The sequence below is a fragment of the Scophthalmus maximus genome, chromosome 5 (assembly GCF_022379125.1).
Source record: "Scophthalmus maximus strain ysfricsl-2021 chromosome 5, ASM2237912v1, whole genome shotgun sequence".
NCBI lineage: Eukaryota > Metazoa > Chordata > Actinopteri > Pleuronectiformes > Scophthalmidae > Scophthalmus > Scophthalmus maximus.
Genome location: NC_061519.1, coordinates 20,012,842 through 20,030,559, shown reverse-complemented (window position 1 = coordinate 20,030,559; position 17,718 = coordinate 20,012,842). Strand labels below are relative to the sequence as shown.

The 17,718-nt window shown below is 42.9% G+C and overlaps 2 protein-coding genes and 1 pseudogene across 2 annotated transcripts; all 3 read right to left on the bottom strand.

The window, feature by feature from the left end:
• Positions 1 to 2,712: 2,712 nt before the first annotated feature.
• On the bottom strand, positions 2,713 to 4,544 carry LOC118311567 (aquaporin-1). The gene is made up of 4 exons (XM_035635562.2): positions 4,016 to 4,544; positions 3,699 to 3,860; positions 3,183 to 3,263; positions 2,713 to 3,087 (listed from the first exon to the last, which is right to left on the bottom strand). Exons 1-4 carry the CDS (start codon positions 4,382 to 4,384, stop codon positions 2,884 to 2,886), a joined length of 816 nt encoding a protein of 271 aa, XP_035491455.2. The 5' UTR covers positions 4,385 to 4,544; the 3' UTR covers positions 2,713 to 2,883.
• Positions 4,545 to 4,621: 77 nt separating this feature from the next.
• LOC118311568 lies at positions 4,622 to 7,720 on the bottom strand (annotated as a pseudogene).
• Positions 7,721 to 10,932: 3,212 nt separating this feature from the next.
• LOC118311336 (aquaporin-1) lies at positions 10,933 to 13,709 on the bottom strand. Its single transcript, XM_035635102.2, has 4 exons — positions 13,146 to 13,709; positions 12,276 to 12,437; positions 12,104 to 12,184; positions 10,933 to 11,510 (listed from the first exon to the last, which is right to left on the bottom strand). Exons 1-4 carry the CDS (start codon positions 13,506 to 13,508, stop codon positions 11,331 to 11,333), a joined length of 786 nt encoding a protein of 261 aa, XP_035490995.1. The 5' UTR covers positions 13,509 to 13,709; the 3' UTR covers positions 10,933 to 11,330.
• Positions 13,710 to 17,718: the final 4,009 nt, after the last annotated feature.

Genomic DNA, 17,718 nt, shown 5'->3' with positions numbered 1-17,718 from the left:
TTGACCCTTTGGTTTACACATGAATCATGGACTGTGCCTTTAACTATGACAGAAACCATGTGGACACTTTGGCCTCTTCTGATCTGTGTTTACTGGCAGTTTCACGGGTCAGGACCTCTGAAGTAGTTTTTTTAGCAGTGGGATCATTCACCCTCTGACAAGTGTTTATTGCAAAGACTGGTGTAACTGAACCCAAAGGTGTTTTGCTGATGTTTGAAGAAAAAATACTAAACCTGTGAAAATGTAGGCCAGTGCTGTCACGTAGAAAGAGCTGAGGGGTCTTTTTCTGCACGTCCGTGTGATTGCTGTGGTCATAAAAAGGGGAAGTGAGAAGTGTATTGCTTGGCAGTTTTGACTGGCACCCATACGCAGAGTTTGCCGCAGAGTTAACTAGATATCTAACCGCCCCCCCAGCTTCCCCCTTCAAAACATTTGCCAAGAACTGATGAAAAGCAGAAAGGGAGTGAACGTGGCTATCTCTGGCTGCAGAAAGGGGCCCCCAGTATCAGTCAGTATGTGCAGACGGGGTGATGAGGGCTTGTGGTGGGGTTATGACTATAATTAATGCAATTAATCTTCAAGTTGGAGATGTTGTGCTGCAAGGTTCATTAAGAAACAGTGTGTATGTCCCTTTAAAGGGTATGGCAGACAATGCTCAGATTTAACTTATACAATTTTTTTTTTTAAATCCTCCTTTGTTCTTACATAAAGGCTACATTAGTTTCTTAATGCACATATTGTACTATAGTGAATACTTACTGCACCATGGTGTAGGTGCGACCGGCTTTAAATAAACTACTGGCCCCTCTTCATTGTTATGAAGGAACATGTCACCGAGTTCATCAATGGTTATCAATAGTTTATGGATAACTAACATCTATGACTCAGAGAAAGTAATGTCAGACTATGGCTGTAGAGACAATTTGGGGGATTTTTTTTACAATAAATTGTTTTTATCATTGCCTGTCATCCTGTGTTACTATAATTTTTTTATAAAGTGAAAATTAATGGCTGGTTTTCTATGGCAGAACGTGTAAGGACTCTTCGGAATGGGTCTTAATTATAGGCCATATTGTTGGATTGAATAGTACGGTTGAGGTGGAAATAGACAACTTTTTGGCTTAAATGGTTGTTTTCTGCTTTGGACAGTAGCCAGATTTCTGGCATTGAGTTAGCCATGATGCGAGAACAAAGCAGGAGCTCTGAGGAAAAGTACCTGCGTCCTTACCGGCGTCTTGCCACTGCAGCGTCTTTACGAATGACCAAACAGTAATACCACCTGGAACCACTAGGTGCGCGAAAGATGTCTGTTGCCCTTTTAACATGTCACTCTGAAAATGACTGAATATCGAGTTCGGCCTCCACACTCAATTGTTTTTAATTTTGTCTAAATAAAGATAATGAGAACACTCTCGCATGCCAAATCATGGAGTAATCAAGCTCAACGGGAGAGCCAAATAATTTGTTAGAGGACACTCTCAGACAAAATGATTGCGGGGGAACAAAAAGAGCATTGTCCATGTTGTTGAGGACAAACTCCAAAACAAGAGGCGAAACACAATGCTCTGCCCTCTGAGGTTAAGCTCACAAAGGAGGGAGATTTTAAGATTGGCTGCCGTCACAGGACCGGCCTCTGAGATTCCACGATAGAAAAAAAAAGTGAAGAAGTGTCATATCGTATGAGTGAGATAATCCCATCAGCACAGCTATATCCTTCACGGATGAGTCTGAAAGCACAGTGCACCTTAGTAGGTTTGGCAGAACAAAGCAATATTCTTTCTCAAAGGGAGGAGAGCTGTAGAGAAAGATGCATTGACTAAATATAGATCAATATTTTCCATCTGATTCCTCCAGCCAATGTTATTAAATATGATATACTATGTTGATATTCTTTGAGCCGCTGTAGGTTCATACAACATCTTCCCTTTGCTCGCACCAATGCCACTTCTTGTCTGTGGAATTTGTGTTGCACACCCAAGTTCATGTCATATTAAATCAGAGTGATTTTCCATCACCTGCCTATAGGTGTGTGGCAATAAGGGGAAGCTGGACCTGACAATAGAAAAAACTCTTTTATAACCCTCAAAAGGATATTGTAAAATTATTTGGGACAGAGACATTACGTTAATGATCATCCCACACAGAGGCGATGCACTACAAGGGGATGTGCATCAAACCACAGCCGCCATCCAGCCTCTTGAAACAACCTTGGCTGGATTGCCCTCACGCCGCAGACTCTGTGTTGGGAAATGTTTGGTTGTTAAGTTTAAAAGTTATTTGATGGTTATTCAATGATTAGCCCAGGGTGTGGAGCTCCATCAAATAATCATAAGCCATAACCCATAAAATGGGATGTGAGATGGGCCGTGTGCGTATTTGCGAGGACATTCTTGTGACGCAGCCAAACAGGAAACCTCCACGATGGCCTCATCTTGTCTAATCATGTTGTTCTTATGAAGAATCTAAAGTTCTTGCGCAATTACCTGATCCACATCCTTGTGTTGTTTCACTGTAGATATTTTTGGGACCGTCGCCAAACACCTTGAATAGAATAATACTGTAAACAGTAGGTAATACATTCAGAAACTAATAGCAAGGTCGTTCAGCTCTAAATATACATAGGGTTATTCTGGCAATTGTACAATACAAACAAGGATATGTCCACTTTACTTTGAACTTTTCATTTGGGAAATAGTTTCAGATGAAAACACCGACACTGAATGACCTTTATTATAAGACATTCACGCATGAGACAATCATTGAAAAAACACTCAATACAAAAATAAAAATGCAACCGAAACGTCATTTTAAAAGTATATTTGCGGATTGATTGCTGTTTATTACGGTGCCGACAGACAGGAAAGCTAAAGTGTGGCATGCACTTCAGTGCTTTGGCCACTGACTTGGCCCTGGGCTGCCGTTGTCGTCGTTGTCGACGCCAGTTATTTCAGCAGCATTGTTTTCATCTTGTTGACCATGAAGCAGGACGTTACCGCGAGTTCTCAAGTTTGGTGTTCGTGGATACTGAAGGAAATCGTAGATAAGAGCCGCTGCCGTTCCTCCACACATTGGCCCCAGCCAGTAAATCTGGAATGAAAGCACAGATCAGACACATTCTTCCTTCGACAAGAAAAAAGAAAATCCCTTTAAACTCAAAGCTTCAAACTGTTTACTGAAATTACCCAGTGATTCTTCATTTCACCGCTTATCACAGCCGGACCAAAGGAGCGAGCAGGATTGATTCCACATCCAGTGAAACTTATCTGTAAATGGCAACAAGTCAGGTGCATCAGTTGAGTGGAGAAGATCAATTACATAGACAGCTCACATCAATACAGCTGTCCTGCAGTAAATCTTTCAGGTGTGTCGTTTGACCAAAATAAAGAGTTATATTGTATATCTCAAATACTTGAAGGTTTCTCACAAGATCCTACTGTGACTTTGTTAAATGACTGAAGTTTATATTGAGTTTTGGCACCAGCGAGTTATTGTTTTCATATTTTGCCAGAGAAAAAAAACTCACACAAAAACGGTGCATGGAAGACATTTCTCAAAGTTGATATATGACACTCATGTTTTGATTTTGATTTGTGGTACCCACAATGGCGGCAACATTTTTTAATGCAGGAGGGAGGAAAAGTCTTGAATCCTGACTAACACTTTCTAAACACAGGATTACAGGATTATGACTCACTCACCGCTGCGAAGTGACCGAGTCCCACTGACAGCCCAATAGCCAGCGGTGCAAAGCCTTTGATATCACTCCGTCGCTTATCAGTCACAGCTATCACGCACAGAACCAGCTGAAGGGTGGCGAGGAACTCGATGACAAAGCCGTGTCCCGTGCTCACGTTATTTAGCTGAAGAAAAGAAAAAGAAAAAATACAGTCAACAACAGCTGTAGGCAAAAGTCAGTCTTCACTACAACGAAGGGAGTGGAATCAAACAATAATTAAATCTGCCAAAATTAGAGTAAAAAAAAAAAGAAAGAAACAAAAACATAAGGATTATTTACCTGGTTAACCCCAAAGGATTTTCTGCATCTGTATCCATTCACAATAGCACTTGCTGCAACCGCCCCAAGCATCTGCGCCAGGATGTAGCACAGACACCGGAGGGCACTGATCTGGCAGCTGACCAGCAGGCCCAGAGTGACTGCAGGGTTAAAGTGCGCTCCACTGATGTGCCCAAAACACTGAGCCAGGGTGGCGATGGCCAGCGCAAAGGCCAAGGAGACCTTCAGCTCCTGAGCAACCGTCTCCCCGTGGACCCTACCCTGGTCTTTTCCAATGATGGCCGATAAACCAATGAATATGAACAGCAACATACCGACAAACTCTGCAGCCACAGCCCGCCAAAACACCCAGGTTTTTATTTCTGTCATCTCTGCCTCTAATGTATCTGCTGTGATAAAGCCAACATGTCACACACTTCAGTATTTATAGTGAAGCGGTTAGTGTGCAGAGAGGGGAGGGGGGAAAGAGTTGAACCAGGAAAAAGATGCGCTGGCCAAGGTGTCACATCCTACATTCGAGCATTATAGAGAAGATGATATGCCTCATGTGGGTAAAAGACAGTATTTTATATCATACAAATAAGCAGTATACAGTTGTGATTTCCACTTTAGGCTTCTCCCAGCCTCTTTGACCATTTCTCATTTTCCAGGTTCTCCAGAAAGGGCTCCTGAATTTCCTTTGCAGTTGACAAGTCACTGCAGAAGAGGACTCTTGCTTTGCCACCGAATCGCTCATCCCTGGGCGTCAGTAGAAAATTGTACAGGAGAGCTGCCACCACACCAGCGCTCATCCGTCCTACCCAGTATACCTGAAAAACACAACAGGACAGACACGTCCCCCGTATCAATAGGCAGAACTCATGAATACAAACACTGACTGGATTTACAGCTCCATAACACATACCCAGTGATCATCAAAGGACTCCAGTATAATTGCAGGCCCAAAGGATCGAGCGGGATTTATGCCGCACCCCGTGTAGCGGATCTGTAAACCATATCAGAGGGAACAACACCGCTTGCCTCTGTGGCTGTACATCCGCAGATTACATGCAAGCCTGATTTACAACCAATTTATCCGCTGCAAACCAGGGCACCGGGCCACAGGAAGATACAGAACCCATCTACCAAATGAATGGAGGAGAAATAAATATTTCGATGTACTTACTCCAGCAAGGTGACCCAACGCCACAGAGAGTTCCGATAGCCAGAGGTGCGAATCCACCGATGTCACGTCTTTTGTCTGGGACCGCAAGCACACACAGGACCGGCTGAAGGGTGAGCAGGAACTCGATGGCAAAACCTTGACCTGGAGTGACTCCGTTTAGCTGCAACGAGGAAAAACACTGCGGTGTGCTCTCCTCTACTGTCCACGAGTACACAGTTATGGTCAGGATTTTGTCTTGCATTCAAAACCTGAACTGGTGCTAATCATGCTAAATAAAAACAGTTGGACGATGCTTTAAGAGTTTAGTTGCCCATCTGAATTAGTAAAGTACTGTTGAGGACGTTGCAAGCTTGAGGAGAGAAAGCCTGCCTTTGTTGCACGACAGCTACCAAACTTAAAATCTGACCATGTCAATTAAACAACTCGCACCGGCAGTTAGCAAATTAGGAAGTCTTAGAGATAAGAACACAAAGCTTCAGACGAGCGTCAGGCTTTCACAGACGAAACTAGATTAGACCGCAGGCAATTCCCTCAGACGCCACTCAACCGGAGTACCGAATGTCATGGGAGCATTATTCAGGGAAAAATTGGAAATGCACAGATTCCACCTCACCTTGTGAACACCAAGCGAATCTGTGGCTTCTGGCCTAATTCCATACACAATGGCACTGCCAGCCACTGCTCCCAAAACCTCTGATGATACTTATCTGGCAGCTGGCAAGGAGGCTCAGGGTGATGGCGGGATTCAGGTGGGCGCCGCTAATGTGACCTATACACTGGGCTAATGTGGCGATGGCCAGGCCAAAGGCAAAAGCCACCTTGAGCTCCTGGTCAGGGTTAGTATCATTTCTGTCCCCTATTGCGGCCGAGAGGCCCATGAAGACAAAGATGATCATTCCCAGAGACTCGGCGAGGAACGCCCCCTCCAGAATGCCCACGTTTTAATTTCTGCCATGGCTACTCACATGACCTCATGAGCCTTTTTGTGGACAGAGTGTCTGAGTGGGACAACAGGACTGTGGCACGAGCGGAGACTGGGTTGCACCCGCAGCCCAACCGGAGACACGGCCGAGTGACATTCACCAGCGTTCATCAAGTGTGTGGCCTCAAAGAATCCGGCCTGACCAGGAACAGCTGAGCGATCTCAGCCGGAGAGGGCGATCGCTCTGGTTTAACAGAAGGCGGTGGTGTCGTTAACAACTCGTCTGAGACCACAGCAAACCGTTGGAACTGTGTCAGATGAGGGATAGAGTTAAGGATCTAGAAAAACGTGTTCAGTTGAAGACTGTGTTAAATAATGTACGAGCAATAATAGGGAAAAGGTTTTCTTTAGTGCATATACATTCAAAATAACATACTCAGCTCGCATGCATAATCTAGTCCATGTATTTATTATAGCTCTGGCATAATATTGAAAATCTAAATTCCCAAAATATCTCACATGCACATCGCACATGCGATAGATAGATGTGCCAAGGACACTCTTGCCCCCAGCAGCTTTGGGCAAAAGTCTTTGTAAATGTTTTTTTTTGGCTATCTTTCAATATGCTTATTCAATTCTGAGCATGTGTCTCATTGAAGTTAACATCAGTCCTATGGCACCGTAGGAAGGAAATGGGACCCTTTGAATTCAGGACAAGGAAATGGGCCTTTCATTCTGCTTTACTGTGTGTAAAGGGTCACGGTGCTTCTTGTCTTGTTGTCAGAGGACACGAGAAAAGCAACTTGTCAAAGGACGACATTCGACTTGGGTCACAATGTTTCCTCCAAAACAAAGAACACATCTGCATTTTCTTCACACCGTTTGCAGCTTCTTTTTTTGCCAATTATTCCTAAAATCCTTTATTTCAGTTTTTGGTGCATGTCTGTTGTCAAATTAAACCGCAGTTTCTTTCATCGGTCTGAAGCTTGCTTGAGACAGTTAACATACATTTAAAACCGCAATACGGTATCAAATATATACTCTATATACTCCTTTGGAGCATTACTGGGAGGACAGGATTCATTACGTCAGGAGAGCAGGCTGGAGGGAGGAGTAATGATGTGGGGAACTGACAGGAAGGACCTGTGAGGAGGAGCAGCTCTGTGGGCCTGCCAGCGCACTACTGTCAACCAACATTTCATTTGTTGGCACATATCAAATACTGTATTACTCTAGAATTTCATAATCCTCACCTCCCCCCAGCATAGGCTCAGTGTCTACATACCCTCAGCAGTGATAGCAGCAGCCTGAGTAATACATTATTTTTCTCTCCATGAAATAAGGAGTTACAAAGAAATTCCCCTATACTGAGGTACATACAAGTTCCCTATGAAATGGACAATAACATTTAAATGCTCTATAAAGTCAAGGAGTTCAATTCCAAATGACTAAATCGCATTAATTCCAATAAATGTCCAACTAAATCAGCAAAAAGATAGATGTTAAGGATATCGATGTGTGACCACACAGGCCTGATGCCAATAAATGAAACAGCTGCGGTATGATTTTATCAACTCATCAACTTATTTCTGATCAGCAGTTTAGTCAGAGAGAAGGAAGGCTTTCGTTTCTGGTCGAGGAAATGTTAAGATCCCACCAATCCCCCCCCCCCCCCGCCCTCGTTTCCATGCCAGAGGGAGCTCCTCATCATGTGATTGCCCTCCACTCACCCATGATGCCCCCCCCCCCCCCCCCCCCCCCCGCCGCCGCCTTCAGATGTAAATCAGATAACAGACCACAACATGACTCATCCCCCAATTCCAGTCTTCCAGAGGCATAAAATAACAGCACGATGCAGGTGACTGTCACGAGAGTTGGACATTAACTTAACTCGAGAAATTACAGGATGAACACGTTTAGTCACGCAGAAATGGAAGCAAGTCAAGTATATAATCAATATGTTTGCTGGTCTGTTAAGCAAAGAGTAAAATGGTACTTACATCTTCAAAGGGGTTCCATTCCAGTGGATCAACAATAATGAAAACAATCAGATCATAACATGGTGAATAAAAATGAAAAAACAAAACAAAAGAAGTGAGACCACAGAAAATGATGGAAAAAAAAGAAAAGAATTGAAGATTGTCTAAACGGTGATAAGTGAGTTCCCAGTTTTCATTGAGCCCAGGTTAGATTTGTCAATACATCACAGGCAGTTTCTACAGAGAAAGACTCCTGCTGAGCCTTCCTTGAAGATCCTAATAGCATATTATTCCCACATCACAGTTACATCTAAAGGGGGTAAAGAGATGAATCAACACGGCAGCTACAAATACTGAACATTGTCCATTCATAAGACCAGACTAGATTCCCGGGGGAAGAGTGAATCTCCACCAATCACAGGGTTGGCATTTCGAACATGAATGGGGCAATGGGAGGTACATTTTAAAACGTGTCACATAAATGCAGTTATTCATCAACATTTGAATGATGTCCTGTTGCAGTTGTGTGTGTTTTTGTTGGAGCTCTCTGCACCGGCGCTCCCACTACGTCGCTGAACCAGCTCCATTCAAATGAATTCCTCGAATGAAGCACCTTTTCACGCTGGGCTTACAACCGGTCTGAATACAGCATTACAACATTTTGGGATCCCGCAAGGGATCCAGCTGTTGACTGACCATTGGGGGGATTTGTTGGCGAGTGTACTAGTAATGGTTCAATGTCCCACTACGACAAGCAGACCAGTTGATCCATAGGGGAGTGAGGAGGAAGGAGAGAGAGAGAGAGAGAGAGAGATGGTGAGTCAGAGAAACCTTGCGCATGTACAGATTCTTGGCTACTAATAGGACACTGTCAACAACCTGCCACTGGATGCTTCACCAGTTGAAAACACAAGCAGGACAAGCTATTCATCAATCGGCAGCAACAGGTGGTCGGTGCAAAGAAAACACAAAGATAGAAAGTGTAGTCGAGGACGAGCACTCGCAATGGATTTACACTTAGAGTCATCTTAGAGCTGGTCGTGTTGTCTCAAACTCAACTCAAGGGTGCGGCTTCCAATGAGGCCCACATCAGTCATTTAGACCCTAATTCACAACTCTTCCTGAAGAGCTTGACTTACAGGAGAAAACAAAAACATGTTCAACATTTTTGCGTTGTTACCAAACATGCAGGTCTGTTTGTTAGCGCGGGGCCATACTCCGTCCTGGGATTTAATCAACGGCAGATTACACTAACAACACGGATTTAAGTCTCAAACGTACATATCTAAAATCTAATCTGACGTATTTAAAGAAACAATTTGGTGTGAATAAAGTTCTTTCTTTTTGTCGGTTGACCTTTTTGTTGTTTACTTCTGGAGTCGTTGATTGTGTTTGTTGAATGGCCTGACGGCTAGTGACCAGCCAATGATGTGTGAGGCTGATTATTCAGCTTCATTTGATTAACATTCCTACGAAGATTGCCTCCTTTTCTCTCTCTCTATCTATCTATCTCTCACTATCTTTTTCTCTCCTGTACAACTTTCGCTTTTAGGCCAGGACTGTGCTTGTTTCCCCGTAGGTTTGGTTTTCTTCTTCTTTTTTTTGTAATGCAGCACGTCTCATTTGTCTAGCACGCAGCTTCCACAGCATCCACCATGGCTGTGGGGGATTCTCATTCATCCAGGTCAGAGTTGGTGTTGAATCGGAGGCAAACTCCAAGAGCCTTCTTCACTTCTAACTAAGTTGTGGTGAATCCCAGGTATTTAACCTCTGCTGAGCGTGGCCAATGCTTGTTGGTGCTCCAGACTGTCACCCACTACAATGCAATCTAGGGAGCAAACTTTCATTTTTAACAAACTTTGTTTTTTTGGGGCGTGACTGCGTGTACCTCTACTTGACATTGATTGGATTGTTGACGTACGTGTTTGACGTAGTGTGTTGTCAATTCGAAAGGTCTTTCTGTTTGAATGGAGAAAATAAATAATAATGATAATAATTTTGTTAATTTTTGCCACTGTAATATCATTATGGTATTTCTACCAGCCTCACCAACTCCAGGCACGGTACTCATTACACAATGTGCAAAATTATCGTCCTTGTCATTCAAACATTACATTGTCAGCGGCAATACTGTTGAAGGCGAAGGCTGTGAGCCGTGTTGTGAAAAGTGCAGTTTAATATTTCATCTCCTCCTCCCCTCATGTGGCATCGCGGCTCCTTTTTGCTTTTCTTCTCCTTCTTTTTCTACTTCCATTGCTTAATGCTGTCTCAGCTTCCTGGTCTGAAAGTCCAAAATATCAACAACAAAAAAATTAAGTGTTTTCACGCTGCACACTTACCGAACCATGGTTCAGTTTGAACCGGACAAAGACCACCGCGCCCTCAGTTGTGTTCACATATTGGATTTTCATGATTACAGTTTTGTAAAATCAATTTGCCCAAAGTAAACCTCGGGCCATTACTAGTTTCCTTGTTGCACTTTATATCACACTTGGGACTTGTGGCATGAACTTGGAAGCAACAGGGCCCGCATATAATGCAGCGGATTGCAAACGCGTGGTGGTAGGCGCAATAACATTCCATATCTGTCCCTGAATTAATCCGTACATTTCCATCTGGATATATTCTCGTAAACGCAGACAAGTCTCTCAAATTCATCATGTTTGATTGATGTTATTTGATTTATTTTCTTTTAGAATGCTAATACTGTTGATACTTACAGCCACGATTTTAAGGCTTTATATGCTGATTTAATAGAGAAGAAAACATCTAATCTATAATGGCAGGTTATTTTTTAAATTTATGTTTGGTATCTACATAACAATGACAATAAAGAACAGATTAACAACGGTCAACAACAAAGTGTTTTATTTACTTAAAAAAGTGAGACATTTCAAGAGTGTACACAAAATACATTATTCATCAGAAATAATCGGTGATGTAAGGAAATAGAAATAAGTATACAAAAGATGGCTCAACATAGAATACTGATATGGGCAATAAATTCAACTCACTGCTCCGTCCAGATTGCACAACCTCCACTCCCATGTCTCAGCGTCAGTTTGAATAGAAATTGTGTGTGGGTTCAAACAAAGCAGTGAATTTGAATGAGACACTAACTGACCCATGACTACAATCCTCATCTGTATTTCAAAAGAGCACAAAAACCCTGGAATCCTACAATTCAAAAGGTTTTTACAGGAGTATGGACACGTGCATTGGCACTAAGGGGGGTGCACTTGCTCAGCGCTACTTTGACGTCATCTCCACATTCGTAGCATCGTTGCCCCCGTTAACTTCATAGTCGCCCACTGGGCCGCTGACCAGGACCTTCATGCGCTCGGGGAAATCTTCAAATTTGGGCGAGAGCAGGAAGTCGTAGACGAGAGCTGCTGCGACACCGCCGCACATCGGGCCCACCCAGTACACCTGGAATGAGAAACTTTGATCAATCTCTGGATCGGTATTTGTTAGCACGAGCCACGGACAAACCATTCTTATCAATAAATACCATTCCAGGCAAGTTCGAAAGGTCTTGCCTATCTCAGCTGGGCTTCTTGTGAAACAATGTGAATACTATAACTGATTAACTTGAAGTTGAGGGCAATACAGTCATTTGCCTGTTATGGAATTTTTGAATTATTTGAGCTTGACATAGTATGATGTGCATACAGAAAAAAAAAAAACAGGAGTGCTAACCACAGCACAAATTCAACTTAGATTCCGTCTATGAAGACAAACTGTTAAACCTACAATAACAGGCAGAGCACAGTTAAGCAGAGAAAAAGTAAAATATACTCAGCTAATACTAGCACTCCTTGAAGTGAGACATCCCAGTAGTCAAGATGCACAGAAAAGTAAGGCTTGGGAAACTGGAACTAATTCTAGTTCAGGAGTGCTAACCACGCCCCCACCGTTAACTGGGGATTCAAACCAACTCAGTCAGTGAAGATCACTAGAACTCAATAGAAGACAATAGAATAAGGCTTCTGCTAAGGCGTCTGCTTTCCTCTTTGACTTACCCAGTGGTTCTCAAAATTGTTCAGGATTAAAGCCGGGCCAAAGGAGCGAGCGGGATTGATTCCACAGCCTGTGTAGCTGATCTGTAATTAGAGAACAACGTAAGATTGAAATTGATGTAAAACACTGAAGAGCACAACTGCTGGATAAACACTCCACTGTTTCGCAACTTACAGCTGCCAAGTGTCCCAGGCAGACCGAGAGGCCAATGGCCAAGGGTGCTGAGCCGGTGACATCACGCCTCCGTTTATCAGTGACGGCAATGACACACAGCACCAACTGGAAGGTTGCCAGGAGCTCAATGCCCACGCCTTGGCTGGGAGTAACACCATTGAGCTGTGGGTTAGAAAAGAATCCAAAACAACAAGGGTCCGTCAGTCTGTGTCAGTTAGATTGATCGTTTCCTATCACAACCACTTCCCACTTATCAGCCGCTGGCATTGGCCTGGAATACTGACAGCAATTTGGCACAGAGTAGCACGTTGCACATGCATTTTTCATTTGTGGATCAGTGTTATTGGGTATAATTTAGCTGGAGTACACTGGGTGTGGGGCAGAGCAGTTCAATCACTGTGACAACGCACCAGGCATGAGCTATTCAGCGAGAAGATAGCTGATATCACTTATTACAAATAGTTCAAAGAAAAGTGTGGCTTCTATGGAATTTAGATTCTTTGGAACTTCAAATTTACCAAGACAGCTGAGGAGAAATGCCAGACTGTGGACACTGCATTTTTTTTTCTCCTAACTAACAGCTGTTGCAGCGTGGTGTGCTTTAATCGTGTGTCATCACTCTTCAATAAAAAGCAATGACAGAATGTCCAGAGAACAACACCAACAATTTTGTGCTAATTAAAGTGCTGACAAATGTCTCAGTTTGCAATGTGGGGTCAACTTCAGGCGAAACAGGAACTTTATTTACTGTTGCATCATATGGCAGTGTCACACTTCTCAGCGGCGTGGGATGTGTTACAACTGCCCGTTTTGAAATCGCACATCATCACATGTTCTGTCAGCGACAACTCGATTAAAGGTTTTACTCACAGTGTTGAGCCCCAGTGCATCAGTGGCACTTGGACGTGCTCCATACACAATGCCACAGGCCAGGGACGAACCCAGCATCTGAGCCACTATGTACATGACGGCCTTCAGCACGCTGATCTGGCAGCTGGCGAGCATCCCGAGAGTGACTGCAGGATTCAGGTGGGCTCCGCTGATGTGGCCTAAACTTTGGGCGAGCGTTGCAATGGCCAGTCCGAAGGCCAGCGACACCTTCACCTCCTGGTCCGGGCTAGTGTTGTTCTTGTTCCCAATGGCAGACGAGATGCTGAGGAAAATGAACAGGGTCATGCCAACCAGTTCGGCCAGAGCGGCCCTCCAGAATTCTTTGCTCTTGAACTCTTTCATGACGGCGGCAGAGTTGCTGTTCCGGCTGCAGGTTTGAGTTGGTGCTCTCAAAAGTGTCTGAACTCACAAACAAGAGCAACATGCTGCATATATAAGGCCTGGGCTGATAATGGTCAGTGGGCGGGGTTTTAAAAAAACTGAAAGAGAGGGCCACACTGAATTAATGAGAAATCCAAAAGACTGCTCTCTTGCTTCCCTCCCTCTGCTCCCCCTGCTCCCTCTGCTCCGTCCCTCCCTCCCTCCGCTCTCTGTCCTCCGGCCCCTCTCCCACCTCCCTGTGCACGACTTGGTCTGGTCTTTGGACTTTTGTCGGTTATAGAACTGGGTCCTCAAATAGCTGTATCGTAAGGCACTCAGCTGTGCTGCTCAGCTTTTGATTTCTGAGTAACAATTCTTTTTTTAATCCATGTGAATTAGAAGCATTTTGAATTTAAGTTGTCTTGTTAATGCCTGTGCTTTTGCAGTAAAAGAAGAAGAAGAAGAAAAAAAAGCTAGAACAGTTTCTTTTACTTTCGTGGAGTCACCACTCCACGAATGGCCGACAGTACATAAGGGAGAGCCAGAAAGAAGCCGTTACTCCCAAGCAATGATTTCAGGTCTCAACCTTCCTTCAACAGGAACAGTTTTCAAGCTTTTACAAGACCAAATTATATCTCAGTTAACGTTCTATTTAGCAGTGAGTGTATTTGGAGAGTTGTCTTCCGTCCTTTTAAATGATGTGATTTCAAAGCTGACTGTTCGCTACAGTTGTGTGGCCTTCTTGTTTACCAAATGCTTGTTGATAATCGTTAATTGAAATCCAATCAAACAATCCCATCTGATGCAATGATCAGATTTCTTAAAAAAAGCACACACTCTTTTGATCTGGCGCACACACTCCTGTGATCTGGCGCACACACTCCTGTGATCTGGCACCCACACTCCTGTGATCTGGCACCCACACTCCTGTGATCTGGCACCCACACTCCTGTGATCTGACACACACACTCCTGTGATCTGTAATCTCACTGCCTATAACAGCAGTGAATCCTCTTAGAGGCGAGACACTGAGATACCCGACCACATTTTAAAAACACAAAACCGGACCAAGACCACCACCCTGAAAGACGAGCACAAATTCTGGGAAACCACATACAGACACCTTAAAGAATAATAAAGGAGCTTCATCACAACAAGGCCTGGTTATTGGAACCATTCTTTGAAAAAGGCACACCCAGAGTTCTTACCGGGCTCTCCACAGTGTTTTGAACTATCCCACCAGCACTATTTTTCCATAACGCTGCCTATGTTGCAAACAACATTTTTAAAAAGCCTCTCTCTATAGTTAAAATTGTAAAGCTAAAAAGTGGAATTTTAACCACTAGGCCACTACAGGAGGCAGATTTTTAGAAACCTATTACAAAGTAGCCTGTCTCAAAATAAAAACAACAATTTCTTTTTCAAAGTGCAAAGAGTATTTATTTTAGAAATGGGACACATCTTATTGAGCAACAATAATTTGTTAACTGAAAAGTTGTGTGCTAAATCATTTTGAGATTGTCCAATTGTGTAGGGCGAAAAGTCGGAAGCGGGAAAAACATCAACTCCGAGAAATGAGCTGCCCAGGTCACCTGGCCCCTAACACTTACTGTAGGGGGGTGTAACAACAAACAGCAGACATGCCACTGAAAAACACGTCCTGGAAATTACTCTATACTACTACTTCTCTGAGTGATTGTGTGATATGTTCTCATATAAGTAAAAAATTTTTTTTTAACTTGTAACCATCACAAATAAACACATTTACCTGTGTTCACCAAACACATAATACTTTCATAACTCAGTTATTCACAGTTTACAGATTTACAGAATTAATAAAACAAATATTTGTTGTGTTGCCAGTGAGACACATATTTACATAACAGTTTTAAAGCAGCAGCATAGTGCCCCCAAAAGGGTTTGAACAGAATGCAAAAGCTGCAAAATGAATGTTGGAGCCACGACACATGCAAAAGCCAAATGCAAAAGCTGCATTGCGATTGCAAAAACGGCAGCGTGAATCCAAAAGTCACAGCACGAATGCGACATCAAAAATCGACATCGCAGCGGAGGTGAAAGACAACAGATATTTTAATTTGTGTTGGGGATTTTGCATTTCTATTGTGGCTTTTGCATTCTGTTCAACATTTCTGGGCCACTGTATGAAGGAAATGCATGATCTTTTAATGATTAACTGTGCCCGCTTGTACTCTGTTATGCTTAATGGGCTCATATTTGGCACGTTCCTGATGGTGACAGTGACGTGGACAAAATGCAGAGAACATTGCTTCAGGATATCTTGCAAAACCATGAAAACATTTATTGTAATCTACAATGACTAATGCTCAAAGGACTGCGTCTTGAGCGACGTGAATCTACTAAGCTCAGCACTGAGTCATCAGTTGGTTGACTGAATGTGTGTAATGGGATTCTTCCTTTTCAATGGAATTTCATATTAGCTGAATTAGCTATTTTTAATTGACTTGTTTGGAGCATTATCATATATTGGTAATACGCATCAGAAACCCATGTCACAACCCTTTCAAACTGCTTAATAACCGAATACGACTCAAATTTGGATATATGTGGCTAGACCAAAGATGTTTAAGGAAAGAACACCTCAAGCTCAGGGCTGTGTAAGTTTCCTTTAGTGTGTGTAGCTGCCCAGTTACAGGATTTAGATAAGAATCACATGTCACAGAGAAATAATGGCATATCCTATGTAGTCCTGCACAAAATACGGTTTCATTTAGACATATGCAGGATATACTGCAGCACCCTGGGGTTCACATTTACCAAAAATACTTAACTACTAGAGCTACATTCAAAATCATAATAAAGTAAAAGAACTAAAGAATTACTAGCTATCTTTGTCTTGCAGAATCGTCCCTGCAGATTTATTACTGTTGTTAGTACTGGTGCATATCAACTATTTCAATGTTGTATCTTAGATTACTGCAATGCTCACTGTAGCATCCAAATGTAAGTTTAATCTTGCATTAAGCAACAGCAGAAACGGTGCCTGTTAGACTAGATGAAGCCAGTCTTCTGAAGCAGAAGCTGTTGATGTATATAGACAGCACTTGTCGTTAGTGTGGATACATCAATTGAGATTATTAAAAAGCTTGCACTGTTCTCACTCAGTTCCCCAGTGACCCAAGTTTACCTGATTTATTTGATTATCAAGTTAATTTGCAGGTAGGTTGTGTTGATTTGATTAGTGCTATGACAGGAGAGGAGAAATTCAATGTTGTTTTTTTAGCATTGTTGAGTTTCATACAAATATATAATATAATTTATATAATTGTTTGACTTTACTGGAGCGTGCTCCAAATCAAGTAAGATTAATTCAATCAAGGTGCCAGATAATCCAGGTCTGTTTGGTTATGTTTACCTTGTTTCAGACCTCAAGTCAATAACTCACTTAGGTGTTAGCATGACAATAATTAGGGCACTGACTCAATCTAGTAACTAACTAGACTAATTTACAAGTAAGGGCCCATGCACTAATCATTTACATGCAGCGACACAAACTGGAGGCATTGTCATTGAAATCCACAACTGATTGTGAATGTAATGGATAGAGAACCATTTTGCAGATTAGCTCTCAACCGTGATTTCTTCCGAACAGATTTAGGGCAATTTCTGCTCTTGTGTGCATTTCAGTGCAACACATATTTATGACTCATAGCACGGGGAAGCACAAGAGCAAAATGTTCCAGCACAGGTGTGCCCCGGGCGACTAGGTCAAGAACTAGTACCATCACGGAAACACATCATAAACTGTGGGTGTGCATTAGTGGTGAGAGTGCGACGCGGTCGTGGAAGGAGCTGCGCAGTGCACAAAATCGAAATAAATTGTGTTTTAGAGCCGGGAGTATACTGTCAAGACCGGCATCACTTACAGTCGATCCTGCCGGCTCCTCGCAGTCCCTTTTAAACTCGCCCCCGGTGACTTTTCAAAATTGCGATTGATAAAATAACTAATCTGGAGAGAAAAAACATCTTTGTTTATTTTCCCCTGCAACTATAATTTTCTCCAATTTAGGAAATAAACAGGACTGCAGTAGGAAAACGGGACATCTGCTTAAAGCCATTTTTCATAGTCGTCATTGTCGGCACACAGTGAACAACAAAACAAATTTAAAGGTCATCATGGTTCGTCCCACAGATGTCAAGCTCACTGCCCTGC